This window comes from Festucalex cinctus, chromosome 7 (assembly GCF_051991245.1).
Source record: "Festucalex cinctus isolate MCC-2025b chromosome 7, RoL_Fcin_1.0, whole genome shotgun sequence".
In the NCBI taxonomy this organism is placed as follows: domain Eukaryota; kingdom Metazoa; phylum Chordata; class Actinopteri; order Syngnathiformes; family Syngnathidae; genus Festucalex; species Festucalex cinctus.
This window is the reverse complement of record NC_135417.1, coordinates 15,439,709-15,463,217: the sequence shown is the minus strand read 5'-3', so window position 1 is coordinate 15,463,217 and position 23,509 is coordinate 15,439,709. Positions and strand designations below refer to the sequence as shown.

General features: G+C 39.9%; 1 protein-coding gene and 1 long non-coding RNA gene across 5 annotated transcripts in view; both read left to right on the top strand.

Annotated features, from left to right (window-relative positions):
* fhl3a (four and a half LIM domains 3a) overlaps positions 1 to 20,830 on the top strand; it is a 43,899-nt gene extending 23,069 nt beyond the window's left edge. For 3 of the 4 annotated variants that reach the window (XM_077527362.1, XM_077527361.1, XM_077527364.1), the window contains 5 exons: positions 10,950 to 11,131; positions 12,470 to 12,644; positions 14,467 to 14,636; positions 15,701 to 15,887; positions 18,619 to 20,830. In XM_077527362.1, the coding sequence (XP_077383488.1) occupies positions 10,976 to 11,131; positions 12,470 to 12,644; positions 14,467 to 14,636; positions 15,701 to 15,887; positions 18,619 to 18,770 (840 nt within the window). In that variant the 5' untranslated portion in view covers positions 10,950 to 10,975 and the 3' untranslated portion in view covers positions 18,771 to 20,830. Of the gene's footprint in view, positions 1 to 10,482; positions 10,773 to 10,949; positions 11,132 to 12,469; positions 12,645 to 14,466; positions 14,637 to 15,700; positions 15,888 to 18,618 lie in introns of those variants that run through there. The other variant, XM_077527363.1, reaches the window with a different exon arrangement.
* Positions 20,831 to 23,089: 2,259 nt separating this feature from the next.
* Positions 23,090 to 23,509, top strand: part of LOC144022529 (uncharacterized) — a 36,843-nt gene continuing 36,423 nt past the window's right edge. Inside the window, exon 1 of the long non-coding RNA XR_013284352.1 lies at positions 23,090 to 23,342. This is a non-coding gene — a long non-coding RNA (uncharacterized LOC144022529). The remainder of the gene's footprint in view (positions 23,343 to 23,509) is intronic.

Genomic DNA, 23,509 nt, shown 5'->3' with positions numbered 1-23,509 from the left:
TTTTTTAAAACAGTGCATCTGTAATGTACAGATGTGAGGTTATTTTTTCAGATGGTACTTCTTGGTGTCAAAAGTTTGAGAACCACTGATTTATATGGTAAGAAAAGCCAATGATAGTAAATATTAGTGGTTTGTTCAAAGGGAAGTCCCCACTAAAGTGCTTTAAACAAATGGTGGGTGCTTGTGTATGCAGCTGTTGTCTGTCTGTAGTCTCCTCATTGAACCCATCACCCCACTGCCACCATTAGAACTGTTGTTTGTTTTTCTACTTAACCAGCTACAACCTTTATGTGTTCGCGTACTTTCATGATAGCCCGTGTGTTTACTCGTGGCTACAGGTCTTACAGTAAAGCCTCGGTATTCATGTCGAAAGGGTCTAGTGACACAGACAAGCATTAGTAATTGACTTCCCTCCTAAAAAATGTGTATGATTGCGAACGTTAGTAGTTAAAACCAACGATACCACAAACTATGATCCCAAAACACTGTCATATCATCTTAAACTCATTTTACAACATCTTACTTCAACATAAAGGCTTATTTGATTCCCAAGACTCTCCGTAACTTCTTAGAAATTAAGCCTGATTTATGCCTCTACGTTTGCTTTCGCGTTAATGACCACATGATCTACGCGAGCCATGAATCTTAAGTGCCGCGTAGCTCGTGGCCGGCTGCGGTGCACACGTCGCCAATCGCACACCGTAGATGGCGGGGCGTAGCTCGCTCGTGATTGGTCCGTTCGATGGCGTACTCGGCTTTTTTTTTTTTTCCCTCGCAGAAGTATACTGAGGCCTTTAAGCTAACGCTAGCTCCTTCCTTTCTGACTAATTTCCTATTAGCCAGGGCTTTTGGTTGTAACTTCTTCCATTTTAGGTTTAGGTCGAGATTTTTAGACAATATTCGAGCATAGGTTCCAAAACACACACACACAAAAAATATATGTGAATAGCGACACCTGGGAGTTCACTGTAATTGGAAATAGCCGCGATGCTAGAGTTGGGACCTAATTTTAGTCCTCACAGCAAATCCTCATTGTTTCCTAATGATTTGGAAACGGTCCACAGGGAATTTTCAGCTGAAAGGATTTTACACTGCAACCCCACAAAAATTTGTAAGGTTTGACTTGTCTTGCTAAACTGACACATTTACGCGTCTCCAGCTTGAGCCGATTCCCTGAATATGCATCACAGGTTTCGGCATGTGTTGATAAATGTGCTAGTGTGCTTTTTCTGGCACGGCTAGTCCGTTTGCGCATGGCCACGGCATCCCGCATAAAACGGCAGGCCAAGTGGCTCGCTGTGAAATGAGCGGCAAACGTCACCGGCACGGTGTGAGGACGGTGTTTTCACGTTGCCGCGGTGATGTGCCTGTGAGAAGAGGCGGGCGGGGGGAGGGGAGGGATACGACCCACATGTACTGGAAATGACTTTGAATATAGTCATCCTGATGGTTACGCATTTTGGCAGGTGACTTGGTGGATTGCGTGGCCAACAATGACTTAATGTCTCTTTTTATGAACCCTTCTTCTGAGGTTAATAGGAAAATGAGAGGCTGAGCTCATTTATTGGTATTTTTTTTTGAGACACTTTTTCTAAATGTGGGCCACCTCAACAAGAGGTGTTGTGAGATGAACGTGAGAGGAGAAAAAGATTATGTAGTGTGTCACGAATGAGCCATGGCTGGTGTCACACAATATATATATTAAATCCAAACAATCAACTACAAGTTTCTCCCTGTCAATGTGGACTAGACGATCAACCAACACATTGTCAAAAAGATCCATGTAGCTGCTTGTTCAGTGTCCGAAAAATTCACTATCCTGTTCAAGTGTAACTGGATACCTGTACGGTTCTACTGCAGCCCCTTGGCTCATTCGCAGCTGGTGCGCACCAATTTCAGCCTGGAATGGACCAGCCATACGAGAGCTCCTCAAAATTCCCAATGGCCAAAACATCTTGAAAACTTGAAAGCAGTAAGAGAAAACATTTAAAAAAATATTTAGTATATGGTCTCTCTCTTATGTTTTCACCTATCGCGAATTACAAAACTCCCGTGATCAAAGATAATTTATTTTTCAAATGAACAAATCAAAGGTTTTAGGTTTTGATAGTCTTACCGCTAACACATATGGGGGTATGTGGTAATGTATGCTTTCTAAATAAATTTCGTTGGGCATTAACCTTCAAGTTCAGCTTCCATTACTGCAGCCACGAGCCACAAATAATTGCAAGCAGTTGTGTCGGTGCGTGTGCAGCATGCAGGTCAGATTGCTGAATCGGCGGGCCTTTGAGACCTTAGCCCCACACCCCCTTTTGCGTCCTGGCCTCTTTGTGCTGACTCGGCAACAGGAGACCACCAGCGAATGACTGGTCTCGCAGTTAGCCTTGATGTCAGGAGGGTTTCTTATCGCCAAGAAGCGTGATGGTGAACCATCTTCAGGGGAACTTAACTTTGCACTTGGCGGTTTTATGCTTACTTTTTCCTCACATTTTGAAAGCGGTGTGTAAATCATCCATCCATGAATATATCTAGTATGTTAATTCTTTTGTACAGTGGAGCCTCTCAGATCCAACATAAATACAATCAGAGTTGGAAATTCTGGTCAATTCCTGGAAAGTTTCACGTTGACATGATAGTGCTTTGGCGCCCACTTGAAAGTGGCTCTTGTGCTCTGGAACTTTGGTTTCTGAGCTGCCAAGTCATTGGCTGAGAATCTCTGGGTGGGAGTTGTTAGTACAGATGAAGAATTATTTCTGGTCTTTTTTTACTTGAGCTCAGAGTGTAAAAAAAAAAAAAAAAGTTCATGTAAAGAAAATATAAGCATTTTAACTCATGGAGACAGCAGTTAATACGCTACACTCGTCACTCGGAAACCCATATACAAATAACAATTACCCACCGGACTGTAGCTGGTGCTTGAAAGTGGCTCTGGATCTTCACTCAGCGTGGTTTTTGAGCATATTAAGCATCTCTGGGAATCTTGGGAAGGAACAAGATCCTCCCATTTAAGAAAATATAAATAAAAACATCTTCCTTTTATACTGATACAAGCCGTGAGTGAGACCTGCAGAAGTTCACTAACTGTACTCCTATTTTTCCATTTCAGCTCAGTGCTAATATATTTTGGCCTGACAGCTTTACGCTGTCTGATTTGTTAGGAAGCGTCCTCGTGTGTTTACCATCCCAAAGTACATCCAGTAGACCAGTTAGCGAGCTGTCAAAAACATCTCTTGGTCTTCTTTTGACACTTCCTACATCTCTTCTCGCCCTCTCTCCGGTACTTCTGCAGCCATCTAAACATATACCAGGAAAGAAAGGAAAAAAAAAAAAAAAAAGACACCCTTGCATTCTCCAGGCAGTGACTCTCCCAAAAAAAAGTGGAAGGCACACAGGAGTCCTCTGCATAGTTTCGCCAATGCAAAACAGATGTCAGGCACTAATGCATGGCAGCATTTTTTTTTTTTTTTTTGCTCAGAGGAAGACAAATGTAGGCCAAAAATGTAGTCAGTGTAAAAATAAATTCACGTTCATTCCACAGATCCTCGAACTTCCTTCATGGTAGTTTGACAGGAACTGTATGATTTAGAGCCGTGATTGTTGTTTGAAAATTGAGACAACAACCTTTTTGGTGCTGACGTGTCATCACGTGTCTTGGGGCAAAAATGATTCTTGAAAAATGTACGTATTCCAAGTAAATTTGTGCTGTGGTGTTTGTCTTCTGGACAGCCGTTTAAAGGGGGCATTTGATTTCAAATGTACTTTTTGTTTGTATGGAAATAGTTGGGTCTCTGGAGTGACTGCCCACCCATCAAGTAGGAAATTAAGCATAAATCGCACCACATATATCTTGTTTGCCTATTTATATAAATTTACCAGTGTACAAGCTCTTCTGTGCTTCCACAATTAACACGTCGGAATAATTTACATAATAACCTGCTCCATGGCAGGATTAGCTAGCCTAATAGAAGATTCACAGCCACTTTCAAGCATGTGGACTACACTGTCAGCCAAATCCTCACGAATGTGACGCCCATCAATACCATGTCAAAGCCAAAAGGTAATCAGAGCTGCACTTAGTTTTGTGGATGGTGCTTCTGATAAGAGGTACTTGATTGCCCGGTGACTCAGCGCTGGCCGTACAGTTGACCCCCGTATACTCGCAAATTTGTAGATTTGTTTTTTGGTTCCCCGTTTTTTATATATATTTTAGATTTATTTATTTTTGTTTGCTTTACACATTTCCCCCCATTTATTTGAAAAATGTATATTGAATGTTCATCAGCATTTGAATTATGTGGGATTTCCACCTATTTGGTTTGAAGGTCATTTTTGGCTCATACTGTGATGAACTTCTGAATTTGCCAAATGACCAATGGGAATCAATGATTGTATAACGATGGCTGATTGGGGGAGGATTACATTGGGGACGAGCATATGCAGTATTTCTCGTGATTTAACAATGTTGCTGTCTTCTCATCATAGTAAATGTTGAAATCATTTCTTTCCATTAGCATTAAAATGTCCAATTTTAATGGCCGGTGACGATTATGACCATTTAAATCAAAACACATCAATGAATAATCTCCCCCTCATGTCTAATTTTCTCTTTGTCTTGTGATACTTGAGTGGGTTCTGTCAAATAAAAACATGATGAATGGGGGCAGTACGCCTTCGCGAAACTACATTTGACAAATATTCGAACGTTGGTTGTGAACTGACAAGGTTTAAGTGTGCATTCCTGCAAGTCATTTGTCACGCTGAGAACGACTGTGCTCCCTCATCCTGGAGAACCAGGCCTCTGCCTTTCAAAAGAATAATATACACGTAAGCCCTCGGACAGTGAGTCATAAACATGTTCTGAACCATTAAGATCCCCTGGTGCAATTCGCGCACTTGACTTTTGCCATTCGTCACCGCATAGATCGCCTCCATGCTTATGAAGGAATAAATATCTCCATTCTTTGCGAGGAAGCAACACGTAAACTTTCTAACATGTGGGATTTCAGTGGGGGTTGTTTTCTTGACATCATCTTTTATTTTTTATGTGCTCAACCAAAGCCCTCAAATGATATAGTCGAATGTCCAGATCTGAACTTTTTACCCAGCTAGTCAGCCAAAGGAGCTCGACTGTTCTGGAAGATGTCCAGGCACCAGACAAGAGCGCAAAGTGATGGTATGTGTTTATCCCAACGCAGACTTCTTCTCTGTTCCTTTTCATTCAGATATGATTTAGAACCCGCCTTTGGGTTAAAGCTCTTGCTTCTGCCTTGATTTACCTCTGAATGCGCCCGTCTTCAGTTTCCTCGCGTTTAGTTTCCTCCCGCTGAGATTTCCCCCTCGGTCCCCGCGTTGCTCTTTGTAAAGTTTTTGTCTCTAAAGGAGTGTGTTGCGAGTCTGTTCACTGCCAAAATACCCATGCGCTCAATAGTGATTGAAAGTCTTTCAAAGCAGCTCAATCATAAAATGGTAAACCTCACAACGAGAACGCTAAAAGCTGCGGTGCTTAAAGACCTTTACGATAAGTCCAGGCCTCTTCATGCATCGGGATCGTTATCCTTCTTTCCATCATGTAATAGGGTTCAATTCAGTTCAACAATTTCCATTGTGTCCCTCCATCCATTTTCTATAGTGTTCCGTGACAATGGAATGTAAGCGGAGTGCACCATTTCACATCAACGTTGCACACGAACAGGTGCTAATGCATGACTAAACACGTCACGGATTGATTTGACTGCAGATTATAGCTTGTTGTGTTTATTTTGAGTGTACATGGTGCTGCCTATTCTGAATAACTGACAAGGAATTACTGCAATTATAGTATGACACGTCTGATTTGTACACACACCTGCTCCAGCCTGCCGGGGAATTATTCTCCCGGGAAGTTATTTCTCAACATTTTGTTTATTTCTGTTGTGCAAGGTGGAGGTTATTCTAAAAAAACTGGCAAGAGAAGTTATTGCATTCATCATATGACACATTATCACAAATGAGATTTTTTTTTTAATTGCTACTAAATAAAACAGCGTGCATTTCTGTCCATTTGGGCTTGCCATTATCGCATTCCACCATAGTAACTGTGACTTTGACAGTGTATGGCTTTAAAAGATGGGGCCTGACCAGGTGAGTGACATGGGTGTCAGCGAATGAGAGTGTAGTTTGCTGATTGTCTGTTGAGTTTTGGTCATATCGTCAGCTCATATGGGTTAGGGTTAGGTTAGGTTTATTGTGTGTTTGTTTTCTTATCATTTGTTTAAAAAAAAGTGGGAGTAATTCTTTTTTTTTTGTTTTTTAAATCAATGTAGCCTTGCTTCTAGACAAAATTGTTTGCTACTAAACACAATGTGAATTTAAGAAACAAAATCTGTTTCTATAAAAAGAAAACCAATTGTTCATTCGTTATACTGTTATATTTTTATTGTTTAATAAAACAATTGCTTCAAGTCCCTGGGGTGAATCTTCAAAGAAAAGTTGCTCCATAAATTTAAACAGTTGCTCCTTAATTAAAGGAAGTCACTGAGTCGCAAAACAACTCCACAAAGGGAAAAATGTATTTCAAGCCTTCTCAACCAGATTGTTTTTTGTTTTGTTTTGTTTTTTAACTCTGTGGAGTTTTTCTGGTCGTTCTGTTTATTTCTATTGTGCAATGTGACAGTTATTATGAATAACTATAAAGGCGTAATCGCATTACAGTTATCATACGACATTATGTGCAGGTAACTTCATTGAGATCTTTAGCGACCTTGCTGTGTTTACATGAGGTTTCTCATAATGAAATTCAGCCGGCACACCCATGCTCCATGTTTTGAGTCTGTGGCCTTTTCCCTTAAGCACATGTTGCACTTTGGCCTCGCCGCTGCGGCTTCTGGAAAACCAAAAAGCCTCAGCGTGTTATTCCTTCCTCGCGACTCTTTAATTTAGCCATGAACCTTACGACTTCCCGGCTTTTTCCACGTTTTATTTGTTTTCAAATATCCATCCGTAAGATAAACGAGGAATGCCAAGGCCCGGGGATTAGACTCGTCAGTACAATCTCTTCCCGATTGGCAAACGAGCGAAAGTTCAGGGCCAATCAAGAGGCAGCACAGCAGACTGTATGTATGCTGTTGCCGGGCAACATAGAAACTACGTATGCCCTGTCCGGTCCGGTCTGGTCCCGCTGGCGAGCCTGCTAATCCCTGGCAGCCCAAACTTTTTACGCTCTGTTTGATTCCAAATGTGTTTACTCCCTGCAGGATTGGGGAAAAAGCCTGGCTGGTCATTCCTCATTCACTACTGTTGAATGAAAATAATCAACTCCCCCTTTCCCTCAAAAAAGTGTTTTAGAAGGACTAGACAAAGCATCTGACAGCCTGTTGTATCAACAGAGAGATCATCTTGACCGCAACAGGCATGACTGAGTCTTGCAAAAACAAAGCCACTGCACACATGCTTCTCCCTCAATGGCAAAAAGGAAAAGCAGAATGGTTTTCCGTAGGGGCGGGGAGTCTTTGTGTGTCAGTACATGTGCCACATACGCAAATCAGCAAACTCACCAAGCAAAAATCATCTCAATTTACTTAGTGTAGTTGAATACTTTACTATTATTTTGTTATAATAATGGCCCCAGATAGACTCACATATTAATATTTCCTTCTGTCATCTCATGGAAGAGCATTTCATTGTTCTGTTGGTTCACTATATGTTGCTGACATAGATGCGCACACAAAGATACATTATTTGTAGTAAATGCTGATTTTTTCAGACCAGTTGAGTGAAACCAGATATTGTCACACTGGATGGTAATATAGTCTAATCTGAGTCTGCCCTAAATCCGAATTGGGCACGAAGTCCATCCTAAGATTTTAGAGACGGTGAATTTCCAGTTGATATAATCACGCTCATAGCAAACAGGCAGACTAATCAACACTGAACCACTTAAAGGAAAAGAAAAGTGTATCAACATCCAGCAGAGTCAATCACGCTGACCCATATAGCTGCGTTCAATATTTGACTTTCCATCTCAGATGAACTCCCAATGGAATCGCTGCAAAAAAAGGAATTCTTGATCCCGAGTCTCATTTTGATGCTGCAATTAAACTCCATACGTGGTCCTGCGTGGACTCCTCAGCTCCGATTTCCTCGGAAACCGGTCACAGCTCTGGTATTTAGCAACGTTCCTGACCCGCTCCGAGGTTCTGAGTCACCGCTGGATGTGAAAGAATATGGAGTTTTGCCGGGAAGTTTGCGCATATACAGCAGTAGCAGGAGATCCAAAAAGCCCTGTGAGGCCTGGAATCTGGAGTTCACCATGACCCAGATCCAGCGCCTCAAGGGTCACCGTGCTGACGTCATCGCTCTTTTTTTGTGGAGGGAGCTTGTGCCATCGGGAGTTCATTTAACCCCCGCATTGGCCACTCCAACCCAAAATGAAAACAGGTCCAAGCAAGCCCTTTTGTTTTCTGAAGTAACGCGTATTTACCTCTCGGGCTTTGGGATCTCCACCTAAGACGTTCCCATCTGTTGCTCGAGCGAGTTGACGGATACTTAATCGGATGTGACTGTTAGTTATTCTTACTCAGAGTCACGTCTCTCTGGAAAGACTACAAAAACAAGCCAAGGCTTTGTGGAAGTACTCTTGTGAGGAAATAAGCCAGCCTTGGGAGCGGCCTTATTGGGCCTTTCCAGGTGCCGTACGTCGGCTGTCCTTTGCGGAAATGGTCTTTAAACTGTAACAGGAATTCATAAAACAAATTCTTGACCTACTTCCTGTCCATGTGTACCATTCGAAAGTTGTTAGAATTTGAATTTATACCACACATTTTCTGGAAAACTGACTGCTTCCTGTTTTCTTTGGTGTTTTGTATGTGTGTCTGTTTTTTTTGTTTGTTTGTTTTTTTTGTGTGTTTTTTTTAAATAGATTTTTAGTGATTTACTGTCACGTGCATATAGACCTTTTCTGAGTGACTTGGCTAAATTTTTAAAGGAGATATGCTTTTTAAAAAAAAAAAAAAAAAATTTAAAAAATAGACGTGTTTTTCTCTCAAATTAAAAACTCTGAAAAGTTTGCATCAAAATACTACAAGGAACTAGAATTACAGCATACGGCACACAACCAACATACTGTTTATACAAGGATTTTCCCCAGGCCAGGCTTTCCTCGGCCTCCCTTGCCCTGTCGATGAGAGACGAATATGTCAATGAATAGCATTCGGCGCATGTCATTAGTTGTCTGCACCACCAATAAAACATACTACTCATGCCATAAATGAGAAACGTGTCCAAACGTTCACTAGTGTATTAACAGAAGTCTTGTTTTTTTTTTAAACAAAAAAAAGACAGCTAGTTGCCAGTGAACCATTCCAGCTCACGCCTCCTTTCTGTTTTCATATCTGGCGAGCACATACCTGCTGCATACCTGGCAGTGCTGGCAATGTGGAGGTCACGCAAATTCTTCAATTTCAATTCGATATTGTGTTGACCTGATCTTGACGGAGCTGTCAGGAGGGTTGATGACAGTGCGGCTGACATTATCTGATAGATGGAGTGTCAAATGCACATAAATTGATTGTTAAAGCAAACGTATTCCAAGACGAGCACCTTGACTAACGTGGTGCAGGCCGAGTATGGATGCTTTTTAGACATGATGTACTTGCTGATGGATCCATTCGGTGGTGAAATACAGAACGGTCTGTTCAGTCATGTTGGCCATCATGTAGGTAGCCAAATTACATACGATAACAAGAGTCAAGCCAAGGAAAACATGCCTACCAAGGTCAAACACAATCCTTTCCTCTGACTTGTCTGTATTTTCCCGTAGGAAACGGCCTAAATACAAATAATCTGTTTTTGTCTTAAACTGTAAGTGCTTTAAAAAGTTGAACACAATAAGACTTAAAAATAAGAAAATCTGTGGTCACCTGTGGCAAAATGAAAAAATGTGGGTCTTGTCTCAAGCAGAAGTGGCAAAAGTACCCACATTCTGTACTAATGAAAACTGGTAATGCTCGTAGCCCTTAAAAACAGAGATCATAAACCATCAACACCATTCATCTAAAACTTACACAATCATAAACCCATGTTATATAGATTACTGCATTCAGTAGTTAATTTATTCAACAAAAACCTCCTTCAAATGAGGCTCATAGTGTTAGCTAGTACACGATCCTAAATAATTAGCAATCACAGCCTAAATAACAGAAGCAAAAACAAACTTCCACATTTAATTTCTGTGCATGAGGTACATTCAAGAACTAACATGTAAGACATTCCAAAAACAGACAAAATAACAATTCAAGACCACAATTCTACCAGATGTTAGCTTCAAGCACTAAAATCGGAGTCGTATACACTCAGATCTGCAGTGTAAATCCAGCCTCTGACACTACTTGTCTTACCCAGAAGTGAGATCATCTTTTGCTGAACACTCCCAGCCACTGACTGCCTTTCAAATCAAGCAGTGGTTCTCATCGGTGGTGCGGTGGGAACGCCGGAGGGTCGGCATCACTTATCGCCGGGCTCCCCTCCAGTGGTGCCGTCATGTTTAGGCAACCCGATACTGTTGTCGCGTCGGCGCCCTTTTAAGCCATTGTTCCGCTTGGTCGTCCCGCGCCAAGTGAACGGCCGTCATGTTGTTAGACATAACACATGCTGCTGCTGTGTTACATGCTGACAGGGCGGACTTGGCGGTGGTCCATGCTGCTGGAGTCCGCCACCCGTGTGTCAGATCGACATGAAATCTGGCGCGTGTATTCGTCATTATAGGATGCGTGAAAATCTATGCTGTAAAACATAAGGTAGTCGGCTATTTTGGTTTGGAGGTGCCATTTCTAATTTGAGGTTTCAAGTGGTCATACCTGGCAACCTTTGAGTATTAAAGGCCTTTGTCTTTTCATGCCCCTTCTCTTTATTATGTCATGACCTCGTGTGTTGTCAGCACCTTAAAACGACATTTCCTCTCTCCTCTATTTCAGGCTGACAAACCCGACTGACCGCCGCGATGGCCGACCGCTTCGACTGCGACAACTGCAAGGAGTCCCTGTACGGCCGCAAGTACATCCAATCGGACGACAGCCCTTACTGCATCCCGTGCTACGACAGCCTCTTCTCCAACACGTGCGACGAGTGCAAGGAGCTGATCGGCCATGACGCCCGGGTGAGTGAGAGCCTTCCTGATGGGATCAGACTTGATTTGTTTTGAGTTTGTAAAAACAACAGTTTGACATGCGTGGTGCCTGAATGCTTCACTGGCATCTGTGTAGCGTTTTTGTTTCTGTACGCTAGTATGAAGCATGCGTACAGTATGATGTCATGCTCTCTGCACTGTTAACTGCCATGCCATGTCTTAACTGATTTTTTTTTCTTTTAAACCTGTCAACAGCTTTTCCCTTTTTTGTGCTTTTTCTATAGTGCCAATGAATTTAAATGCTAATGAACTAACACGTTGCAATATGTAAAGGTTAAATTTGTGTTAGCATTAAGCTAGCAGTACCTTTCTCTAGGCATCTATTTTGTCTGTTTTAAATACACTGTGTAATTCTCTTTGTTTTATGTCAAACTTGTTAGTGCCGTTTCCTACAAAAGAAGACAAACTGTTTAACGTTTTTTGTTTGAAGGAGTTGTTTCATATCTTTCAATCTGTTCATATGAAATAAAATCTATTTCGCATTTTGTTCTCTTACCATGTCAAATATGAGCCCAACCATGACCTTAAAGCCAAGGTATTTAAAACATTTTTTAAAATTTTTGCCATACTATTTCAGCCCCTTCTGTGTAATTCCTGCTAAATGCGAGTAGCTCGTGCACCTCGCTAGGACTCCTTTCAGCCAGCATCTGCAAATGTGTCCAAGTAATTTTGACCATCATGGCTCAACAGGACTTTCACCTAAAGTGCTGTTGAGCAACTAATTTGGATCATCCAAGTTCCTCCTGCTAGCCGCTAACTAACTAGCTACCCATATTCCATAGTGTTGATTTCTTTTTAGACGTTGATTCTCAAACAATCAAGCACAAACATATTTTGACCTTATTTGGAGACATTCTTTTCATTGGCGAGCCAACATATGAACACATATTTACGCCCGTTTTAAATACAGGAAACGCGTGACTTACGGCTTGCCAAATAGTGAGCGCTATCAAGTTCTCTTGCTTTGAACCTTGGCAAGTTATAAACAGCAACAGGAAACATTAAGTTGTACAATAAGGCTCCACAGCTATAATTGGGAGCAGCTCATAGTGACCGCACAATGGACATGACCGTAATATGTGGCGATAGATCTAATCTAGCCAATAGTGACCCCTGCTCTTATTGCAGAAATTCCAGAATGGAGTCTGTAAGTCATAAATGACAATTTCTAAGACGATTACAATTGTCAGTATTTATTCATTTCTAATCCCTATGTAAGTCATCCATTCACTCATTTTCAATGTAACTTATCCTCATTGGTGTCGTGGGTAAGCTGGACCTGATCTTGTTTCCATGTCACCCCGCCAGGAGCTCTTCTACGAGGACCGGCATTACCACGAGCACTGCTTCCGCTGTTTCCGCTGCGACCGCTCGCTGGCGGACGAGCCCTTCACCAACCAGGAGGACGCGCTGCTCTGCAACGACTGCTACTGTAACGAGTTCTCCTCCAAGTGCGTAGCCTGCGACAAGATCGTCATGCCAGGTGAGCAAAGCTTGGTAATTTGCCCAATGGGTGCTGTGGTTCCAGCATGTAAAGTCGTAGACTGCTCTGACCAAAATAGATCGCTGATCAGTCCTAATGAAAACTTTTTGTACGGTAACTTTTCTATGGTTAAGGAACCACAGTTGGTACCGTTAAGTGTTCAGAATGGACAATAAACTCCCCACTATCAGGCAAATATACTACATCATATCTCACAGCCTATTGGCATAGAACAGGAACAGTAATAATGATGAAGAACTAGTGTTTGGTCAAATTATTTGTTTAACTGCGTTACTTAACTTTTTTAATTTTATACATACCGGTAATTAAAACATTGCTAAATGTGTACATCAAATAGTCTATTCTACTAATATTTATTATTATTATTATTATTATTTTTGATTTTTTTATTATTATTATTTTTATTATTATTATTATGTTGTTGTTGTTGTTGTTGTCATTGTTATTATTATTAGTAGTGTTATTAGTAGTGTTGTTCCGATACTGATACTGGTATCGGCAGAGGTGCCGATACTGCATTAAAACAGTGGTATCGGTATCGGTGAGTACTCACAAGTAACATGCCGATACCATTAATTCCAACACTAATATAGGATTTTGGATGCAGCATCTTGTGTCTTGCTCGTGCACGACATTCACTGATATGTGACATGTTCACTGCATGCAGATCTAAGATATCCTATTGGCCCTTGAATGCTCTGAACCAATAGCAGGACAGATTTTTCATGTTGAAGAAAAAAAAAAACTTAAGTATCGGTATGGTATCGCTATCGGCCGAGACTGCAAAGCTGGGTATTGGTATCGGTATCGGGGGCCAAATATCGGTATCGGAACAACACTAATCATTATTATTATAATTATAATTATAATAATAATAATAATTATTATTATTATTATTATTAAATTATTTTATATTTTTTGTAAAACATGAATTAATTGCTTATTAAAATCATCATACAGTGGACTCCCACTATTCGTGGAGGTATGCACCGGGCCGGCATGCGAATGACGGAAATCGTCATATAATTAACCCATTGAAACACGTAATGTAATAGCAAAATTTAATTTAAAAAAAAAAAAAAACACTGCTAAACCTCCTGTATGCTGGACAAAATAATCCAATAGATATACTGTACATAAAAAGAAACTGGGAAAAAAAAATCCACAAATAGAAGACTCTTATGCAGAGGTCCACTATATATACATTTTAATTAACCAATTTTAGGAGAAAAATATGGCTAAATTAATGAAACTACTATTGCCAAAATGTTGATGATGTAAATGCTTAGTGGCCGCATTAAAGAACATAGCTGAGCCTATAGGGCCCTCAGGCCATACTTTTTATAGCACTGCATTAGAACGCGCACGTGTACCTTCTGTTGTGGTTGCCAAATGGACAAATGGTATGTTTTGTTATTTTCCAATCATGTAATACTGTAATGCGTGAGTTTTCCACGGCTGGAGAAGAAAGTCGGTCGGACCTCAAAACCGCGGCGTCATCGTAGGGCAAACTAGCAAGTAAAATAAAATAAATAAAAAAACAAGCGCCAAAGTGGGAGAAGATGGATTATTCAGTGACATACTATGGGGGGAAAAAAATTGCATTAATCCATCCTGTACGGCCAGCTGCCAGTTTCCAACAGAGTATGTGGGGCCTGTGGTGTTTTCGTTTCCAATAAATCAAAAGGGCTTTTTCATACAATTGTGCAGTTCTAGCACATTATTTAAAGCAGTCCAGTAAAGTTGCTGTCGCAACCATAGTTGCAGTTTTACATTTTGCCTGTTTTACGTTGTCCTACAGGTTCCAGAAAGCTGGAGTATGCAGGTTCCACGTGGCACGAAGGCTGCTTTGTCTGCCACGCCTGCGAGCAGCCCATCGGCTCCAAATCGTTCATCCCCGAGAAGGACGAACACTACTGCGTGGCGTGTTACGAGGACAAGTTTGCGCCACGCTGCACGCGCTGTAAAAAGGTTTGTGAATGCGTCACAGAAAGCCCAAAACCTGAGTGGGAGGTGCTTTGCTTTTGGTTGGCTTATAAGTCACTCAGACTGATAAGAAATAAGAAGGGTTAGGAAGTAATTGTGGTCTTTAAACATTTTAAAGTAGGGATAGACCAATTATCGGGCAGCCCGATTATCGGCCTTTTTACAAATCTAAAGGCTGATAAAGCTGGTATCGCACTGAGTGGTGAATGCTTGCGAATTTAGAGTTTTCAGGATTTAAGATGTTCACAGACAGTTTTTGCTTGTCGCAAAGACATTTCGAATATATTCAGACAATTTTTCACTCTCTGTGAAGATCTTTTGAAATCTTTTATGAACCTTGACAAAAAACCCAAATTAGCTACATTTGCATGCATTTGTCGCCCAGGGAGATACAGGGAACTTTTCATTTATGGATTTATTTGAATTTCTACTTTATAAGAAATTATGCTGACTTTTTAATAATAATAATAATAATAATAATAAAATTATATTGAAATTTTGAAAAACTTTATTTATAGTAGAAAATGGAACTATTTACTTGTTTAGTTTTTAATTTAGCTTGACACATGCTGATGACCCTTGAAACTCCCTACTGGTAAGTGCAGATTTCCTGACGCAACGCACACGGTGTGAATTGCAGTCCTTGTGGAAGCCGTGCGAAAGCTGTACGGAAAACGCACAGCATCATTTCCGCAGTCAGTGTGAATTGGGTTTAAAATGAAAAGAAAAAGTAATGTTTAAAAAATTTGACATTAATATTTTCTCTTTTACTGCAAATGAATATCAGCTTGAAATATTGGTTATCGGTCTCCTTGACTACTAATAATCGGTATCGGTATAAGCCTTGAAAAAACCCTATCAGTCTATAGTTATTTTAAAGTCCCTGTCTGTCATGGCGGTAGCCTACCAATCTGGAGGTTGCCAGGACGGAACACTTCTAAAGCCATCTCTTTAATTTAGTATCTCTTCCGCAGAAAACCTTGATATATCATGACGGTCTCTTGATGAGTGGGTTTTGGTTGTCACTCAAAGTGTCCTCGTCTTTTCAGACCTTGGCCAAAGGTGGCGTGACCTATCGGGATGAGCCGTGGCACAAGGAGTGTTTCGTGTGCAGCGGCTGTAAAACGCAGCTGGCCGGCCAGCACTTCACCTCGCGCGACGACAGCCCGTACTGCCTCAAGTGCTTCGGAAGCCTCTACGCCAAAAAGTGCGAGGCCTGCAGTAAACCCATCACAGGCAAGAGTCTTCTTGTTATGATCGCTTTGGTGGTCTACAATGTTTGTCGACTGGTCCGATGTTTACAGCCGATATTTACAAACGCACAAAGTTCAGTTTAGTATTTGTTGCGTAATCATGCTACGCCACACACGAGCAATCAAACAAATATTATTATATACCACGTAGTACAGGGTTTTGCAAATGGAAATGTGTCAATACCTTGGTGGGAGTAGTTGATGGAATCACTCCATCTCATTATTATTATTATTCGCTATGAAACTGAAGGAGAGAGTCTTCCAATATTGATATTTAATGCTGCCATATCATAACAGACAACAGCACAACATTGTAATGTTTTTCTCGCCCTTAGCAGTTAAGCTTGTCAACTGTAGCGGGAACCTAAGTGCAATTAAAGGTTGATTTAAGACTAACAAGGAAACCCCAGCCAAGGCTTCCCTATTTCTTTGTATTGCCTTCATGACTTCATGACAGGAACTTCTCCCTTGGGATTTATATGCGGATCCCTCATGGGATCGTCCTCCAGAAATAAACGTGTTGTTCCGAACGACCAGAGGTTCCCTGATGGCTTTTCCCACTGGTGTCAAGTCAGGAGTGCGGCGAGCTGCTGTGGAATCTTTCACAGAGAGTTGGACCTCATTTTCCACACTACGGAAATGATTACGTGATGTTTCGAATTGAATTTAATGTGAGTCACACTCATTTTGGTGCCTGGGATGCTCGGAAAACAGATGAAAAGGAAAAATGTGACTAAGTGGTATGCACATCGTCATTTCGAAGTATCTTCAAAGTGTTTTATTGATTGTTAATTTTAGATGCTAGCTCGCTAACTAGCCACTGATTGACTAAATGCAATGCACATCTTCACTTGTTGTCATCTGCCAGGTGTTCTTTTATTACCTGTTAATGTTAGCCACTACCTCACTGACTAGCCACCGACCTGCTAACGTTTGTGCATTCTGTGTACTTTTTTTCTACAGCTGAGTAGTTTAACATTAACAGCAAGCCTCTAGCTCGCTACCTAGTCGTCGCCTGGCTAACTGCTACGCACGTTGTCACTTGTTACGTTGGTAACTAGGTCAAATCGCTTGCTATCATCGGCAGAGCATTTCATTGACTGCTAGCTATCTGTCAACTGGCTGCTAGCACGTCATTGGTTGTTTTCATTGTGTGTTTTATCGACTACTGCTAATGATAGCCACTTGCTTACTAACTTAAGCGTCAAATTGTTGACTAGTTAGCGTTGTATGGAATCAGAATCCTGCCAATACTCGAAACCTCGTAACCTTGGTTTGAAACCTCGTAACCTTGGTTTGAATCTCCGAAAACATTTTTGTATGACTGAAAAAATGTTTTGAATCTCTAAAAAATTGTTTTGAATCTCCAAAAATGTGTTTTGAATCTCCAAAAATATTTTTTGAATGACTGAAAAATCACTGAAAAAGCTTTAAAAAAAAAAAAAAAAAAAAAAAAAAAAAAAAAAAAAACGTTAAGAAGAGACAGACATTTTTTAAATTATGACTTTACAGTGTTTCACCCACAAATTTTCAGAGGTTCAAAACAGTCACCAGCCAAGTTTCAAAAATGGCATTTTGGCATTGTTCTCCCTAGGCATTTATTTGTTTCCCGTTTTTGAAACCTGTAAACTCTGAACGTTCTCAAAACGTTGAAAAAATATTTCCAAACCTGAAAAGTGGGTTTGAATCTCCAAAAAGCATATTAAATCATTCAAAAAGACAACCTTTTTTCCCCTAATTTAATTTTACAGTGTTTCACCCACAAATTTTCAGAAGTTCAAAACGGTCACCAGCCAATTAAGTTTCAAAAATGGCATTTTGGCATTGTTCTCCCTTGGCATTTATGTGTTTGCCATTTTTGAAACCTGTAAATTATGATCATTTTTTTTATGGTTGAAACACTGAAAATGTTTTCCAATGTTATTTTTTTTCAAACTGTAATTCAGTTAATTGCACAACAGCGACGCTCACAGGACCACGGAAAAACACTGTCAATACTCGTTGTGGGGTGCCAAAACTCCTCGAATCCTCGTAACTTCGTACTTGAAACTTGAAGCCACGCGGTGGTCATGTGGTTGGGAGTAGGAAGCGGAAGTCAACTTAAGTCCGTTCAATTGGCCAAAAAGTGTTAGACCCACCTTGCTCAGCAAACAGAAAGTCCACTTCCGCTTCCTACTCCCAACCACATGACCACCGGGATAACAATGCCAAAATGTCTTTTTTTTTTAACTTGGCTGGTGGGTGAAACACTGTAAAATTAAATTATAGAAAAAAAGGTTGTCTTTTTGAATGATTTATCTGATTTATCTGCTTTGCATGTTGACACTTGTTATCATCAGTTGAGTGTTTTATCTGCTTCTAACATTAGCTGCTAGCTTGCTAATTTACCACCGGCTGGCTACTCTTGTTAGCTTCTAGCCACTAGCTCGTTAACAAGCCTCCAACTGGCTAACAGCTGTCTCTGTCGTCACTTTTTATCATTGGCTAAGTGTTTTGTCGACCACAAATGTTAGCCTCTAGCTTGCTAACTGTCCACCAAGAGGCATTTGTCATTATCAGTCCATTGTTTCATCAACTGATAATCTTAGCTCTTCCCAAATGTGCACTCCCGCGTCAACATTCTGACAGTTGGCTCACCACCGTTCAACTTCACACCCTAAGATTCAGGGGGGAAAAGTCACAAAAAGTCAGATGTTCTGTCCCTCTTTTTCCAGGTTTCGGCGGAGGCAAGTACATCTCGTTCGAGGAGCGCCAGTGGCACCAGCCGTGCTTTACGTGCACACAGTGCTCCGTGTCGCTAGTGGGCGCTGGCTTCTTCCCCGACGGCGAGCGCATCCTGTGCCGTGACTGCCACAACGGCCTATAAAGACCCCACACACTCCCCCTCTGAATTGCACTCCACTCATGCATAGCCAAAGTCTTTATGCCTAGCAAGGTAATACAGGGAAACAAAGGCAGTATTCCCAACAAACTACTTTGTACAGTGAAGTGCCTTAACACCATGTTATGTAATACTGTATGTAGTACTTTGTATTAAAAAAAAAAATCTTGAAGGGAAAGAAGAGTGCAGTTCATAGTCCTAATCATCATTTGAGTCCTAATCACAGCGAATTTTAGGGGGTTGTCTTGAGACCCATTGAATGCATATACAGTACATTATCACAAAGGCACTTGCAAAAATTGGTGAGTTTTCGGGCAGGTCATTAAGACCCCCCAAAAAAGCTATTCAAGAGGAATAATAAACCCTATTTAATGCTGTCACTTCATTTTGAATGTCATTTTTCTTTCTCACACAATTTTCACTATGCATTATCTTATCTCTATGCATTATCTCTATGCATCTTGACCAGGTCGCTGTATATGACACAAAATTTAATACTCGACTTTTCAAAAAAAAAATTAAATAAAAAAAATAAAAATAAAAAAGCTTTTACAGGTTTGTTATTGTCATGAAAAATTAAGATTAAGTTTGCACTTTTTGGATAAGTCCCACGCTGCCATGTTGTGTGCACATAAAAAATAAATAAATAAAAAACACACAATACAAAAACATGGCACAAAACCACTTTTTTGTCTGATTACTGAACCTTTTTGCTTATTCTTTTTTTATTCTTAAATTTTCTGCTCATTGTATTTTATTTTTTTATTATTATTATTATTATTAAGCTTGTCCTGTAATACCACTTTGTCTCTTTTGAGATGCTAGTGAGTCAGAAGAGAAGAATTTAAAGGAGGTAAACATTTCCTTCTGCATTTGGGACCAAATCTTTTTCAAGTCAGAAAAAAAAATTGGATTGTGCTAATAATGACGCATCAAGTGTCAGTTTTGGTTAGCCAGCGTTCCAAAAAGGCGGAATCATTGTGGCCAAAATATTTTGATGTTTTGGACATAATGATTCAATATTCTGGCACTTTGTTACCCCCAATTGGTTTGGAGCATTTCCCTATGTTCTTCCTCCACATTGTACCTTTTACAAGCATTTGGCAATTATAGTCCAAAAGATGCTGCGTTACTTTTATGTAATGTTGCAGTATGCATGTCTTACTTTTCAATCTTTCTCGTTTGTTGAATTTGTCTGATTGTCACTGTATCTCCGAATTTTGTGTTTCCCCCCCATCAAAAAATACACCTATAAAGTTTGACTAACAATTCACTAAGGTTTCAAGGTTTTGTTTTGTTTTTTGTTTTGTTTTTTCTTTTAGGATTTTTTGTTTAGGTTGAATATTTGTCCCCGATCCCCCAACCCCTCTACTTTTTTTTTCATATTTTAAAATACGTATCTGTTTTTACATTTAGTTTTTCTTTTTGTTTTTTCATTTTAGTTTGTATTAGTTTATTTTATATGTTGCAGTTTTATATTTGTTTTATTTCTCTTTTCTCATTTTACTTGTTTATATTTACCAGTAGCTTGCTATTTTAGTTTTTGTAGCGGGGGAAAATAATGTAACATGTAATAATTAAGCAACATGCTATGAGCGTTAGAGGCTAACATAGGGCTCACTATTTGGTCAGAATTTGATCCTTGCATCAAGTATTTGCAAACAATAACTTCACTCCACTACCTTCAAAGCCGTATAACAACAACTCAGGCTAGGTAAAAAATAAATAAATAAACACAAAATTTGGAGATTCTTGCTGTGTCTTTTAAATCTCTTGCTGTTTTTTTTTCTTTATCTTATTCTATGTGACAAAGTATTAAAAAATATATGTATATATATTTCATTATTTCAGCTTTGATGCTGGTGAGTCAGAGTTGGCAAATGTGCATTTGTTTGTTTGTTTTTTTTAAGATGGGGAGGGGTGTAATAAGCCATTGTTTAGTATAAATCCCGATGTCAATGGACGGGACTCATTCCTGCAATGGTGGCGATGGAGGATTTGTGTGTTCGTGTGTGTGTGGAAAATAAATAGAACGATGTGGATTATATTGCGTGCTGTCTTTGTTTTGAAATAGCGCTTTATGATGTCATTACAAGAATTAAGGTGACTTTGGAAGAACCCTTTCAACACATTTGTGTGCTATCGCTTAGGGCGACAAAAAGCTTCAAGTGGCTTGAAATACATAATACAGGGCAATATTTATGCTGAGTCGACTGTTTCACAACCTCGGTGGAGTACACAAGGAATAACAGATGCACACTCCCTGCTGCCGTTTGAGATTTTTTCACCAAAAAAGGAAATGGAAAACTTGCAGCGACTCGGGTGGAGGAAGCGGTGGAGGGGGTGCTAGAAGTGTGGGAGCGAGGAAGAGAGGGAGGATGTTCACATCTGGACTCGACACTTTCAGCAGGGGGTCAGCTTATTGTTTTTTTATTTTATTTTTATTTTTTTTAGGTGGGATATATTGGCAGTTAGAAGACGAAACCAGAGGAGGGTCAGTGGGAAAAAAAACGGCCTTGCATTTTGCATGCTAACGTATGTTTAGCGACCTCATGAAAATTACCTTACAATCAAGTCCCAAGCATCAATTAATGGGACTTTGCAATTTCATTGTCACCTCGAATCTGAAATGCTCTTCCATAGTAGGAATTTGTCCAAGTGTAAGCTCTGATGTTGGCCTGGAATGCCTGCTATGCTACAAACCAAAATGGACAACATTTTGGGCAATGGTCCTTGAGACTTTGTAATGGGTCCCGTTACCCATATTTGTGTTGATGGGAGGAACAAATGCCAAGGTTTTTTTTTTTTTTTTTTTTAACATTTTGAAATACTTGAAATATTGAGAAATAATAATGAAAATGGCTACTTTGAACAAAAATGGACGACTTAATTACTAAGGTTCAAGTCTTGTTTTTTTGAAGGGCAAGTAAAATTTTAAAAAATTACAATAATGTGTTCCATGCACCTCCACTCATCTAAACACAACATTCTGATTAATGCATTTGAGGAATATGAATTAATCAGCAAAACCCACCTGTTATCCATCTCAGGGGGCTGCTATTTTGCTGTCACTGAAAAATGACATCACGGCGACTTTACAGTGATGTCACTGCAAAATGGATTAAAACAGGAGGATCTTTCTGCTTAATTCATACTCCACAAATACAATATTATACTGAATGCCGTGTTTAGACTAGTTGGGGAGCATATAACATATTATTCATCATTCATTGATCACTTTTAACTTGACTTCAGTACATACTGCATAAAAGTAACATTATGGACTGTATATTTCGTCGCATGGACCTCTAACGTGTCATGGGTTGAACATAATGCTTGAATACTAGCACCCTCTTGTGGTCATTCGTATACCTACATATGCATTGATTCACTCAGCATTGCAGCATATATTTGTTGTAGGTTTTTTTTTTTTTTTTTTTTTTTTTTCTTAAATTAAATGTGTGATGTAAATGATTTTAACATCGTGCCTTCATGTGTGACAATGTTTTAAAATTATTTGGAATTTTTGGAGCTACAGTACTAAATGCGCGCAAAAGGGGTCAGCACAATCCAAGCTTTGTCTAATTTGCGTCAGAAGTTTTTAACAAGCTATTTAGCTTTGAGTGTTCTCACTGAGAAGCATTTATCATTTTTAGGTTGAAGTATATTAGTGGTAAGATCTTTAGCACCCGTCAAGGACAAGGAGTCAAAATAGATGAAGCAATAAATCTGTTGAAATGTCCAATCAGAAAAAGAGAAAGTGCTATTGATAGTGCATGTCCAACCGTACTGACCTCACCCTCCCCTTTGCCAATGACAAAATATCCTAAATGAAACCTGTAAGTTACGGCACATTAAATGACCTTTCACATTTAAAGCCCTGACTCAACTTTAAAACCCTACTTTGAAACTCTAATTTGAAACCCCAACCCTAGTTTGAAACCGTCACCATAGTTTGAATCCCTCAACTCTGGTTTGAAACGTTAAAGGTATCAAAGAGGATTTTAGGATAAAAAAAATAAAATAAAATAACATAAAATAAAATTGTCCAACTACATAAAAATCGCTTTATCAACCTGTAGCAGACTTGTACTTAAAAAAATAAATAAATAAATAAATAAATAAATAAATAAATAAATAAATAAATAAACAAACAAACCAACAAACTGGGGACGTTCCAGGGAATGTTAGATTGTAGCCAATCAATTACGAAGGTCCTGGCTTGTCAATCACACTTCTTGCGCTTCTTGCGTAAATGCCCCGAGTACGTAGTTTGCGTAGGCCTCTAACGTAACAGTGTTTACTAGCGCGGCGGCAGCAGCAGCGGTGTATCTTCTTCCTACTGGAGCTAGCTCCTCGCGTGTGTGTTCAAAGTTAACCAATAATGGCAGCGAAGAATACAGGAACACAAAGAAAGATGTTTTTGAGGTTGCTGAACGGAGGAGACAAGGACTGAAAGAGCGGAGCCAAACAAAAGTCATTTCATCGATGGCGTGCGCTAAAGCAGCGGAGAGGTCTGAAGACGGATTCTTTGGTCGCTAAGTTTCTGTTGGACAGGTAACTTCAGTTTACTTTTTTGAGTAAGAACTATACTTCATGAAGCTTGTTAAACATGTGAAGTTGTATGAAACCAGCGTGAATCAGACCACTGGTTGTAATTTACAAAGTACAAGAGACGACAGCGCAAGTTAACAGAGGAGGCGTTTCCTGCGTAAAAACCAGGA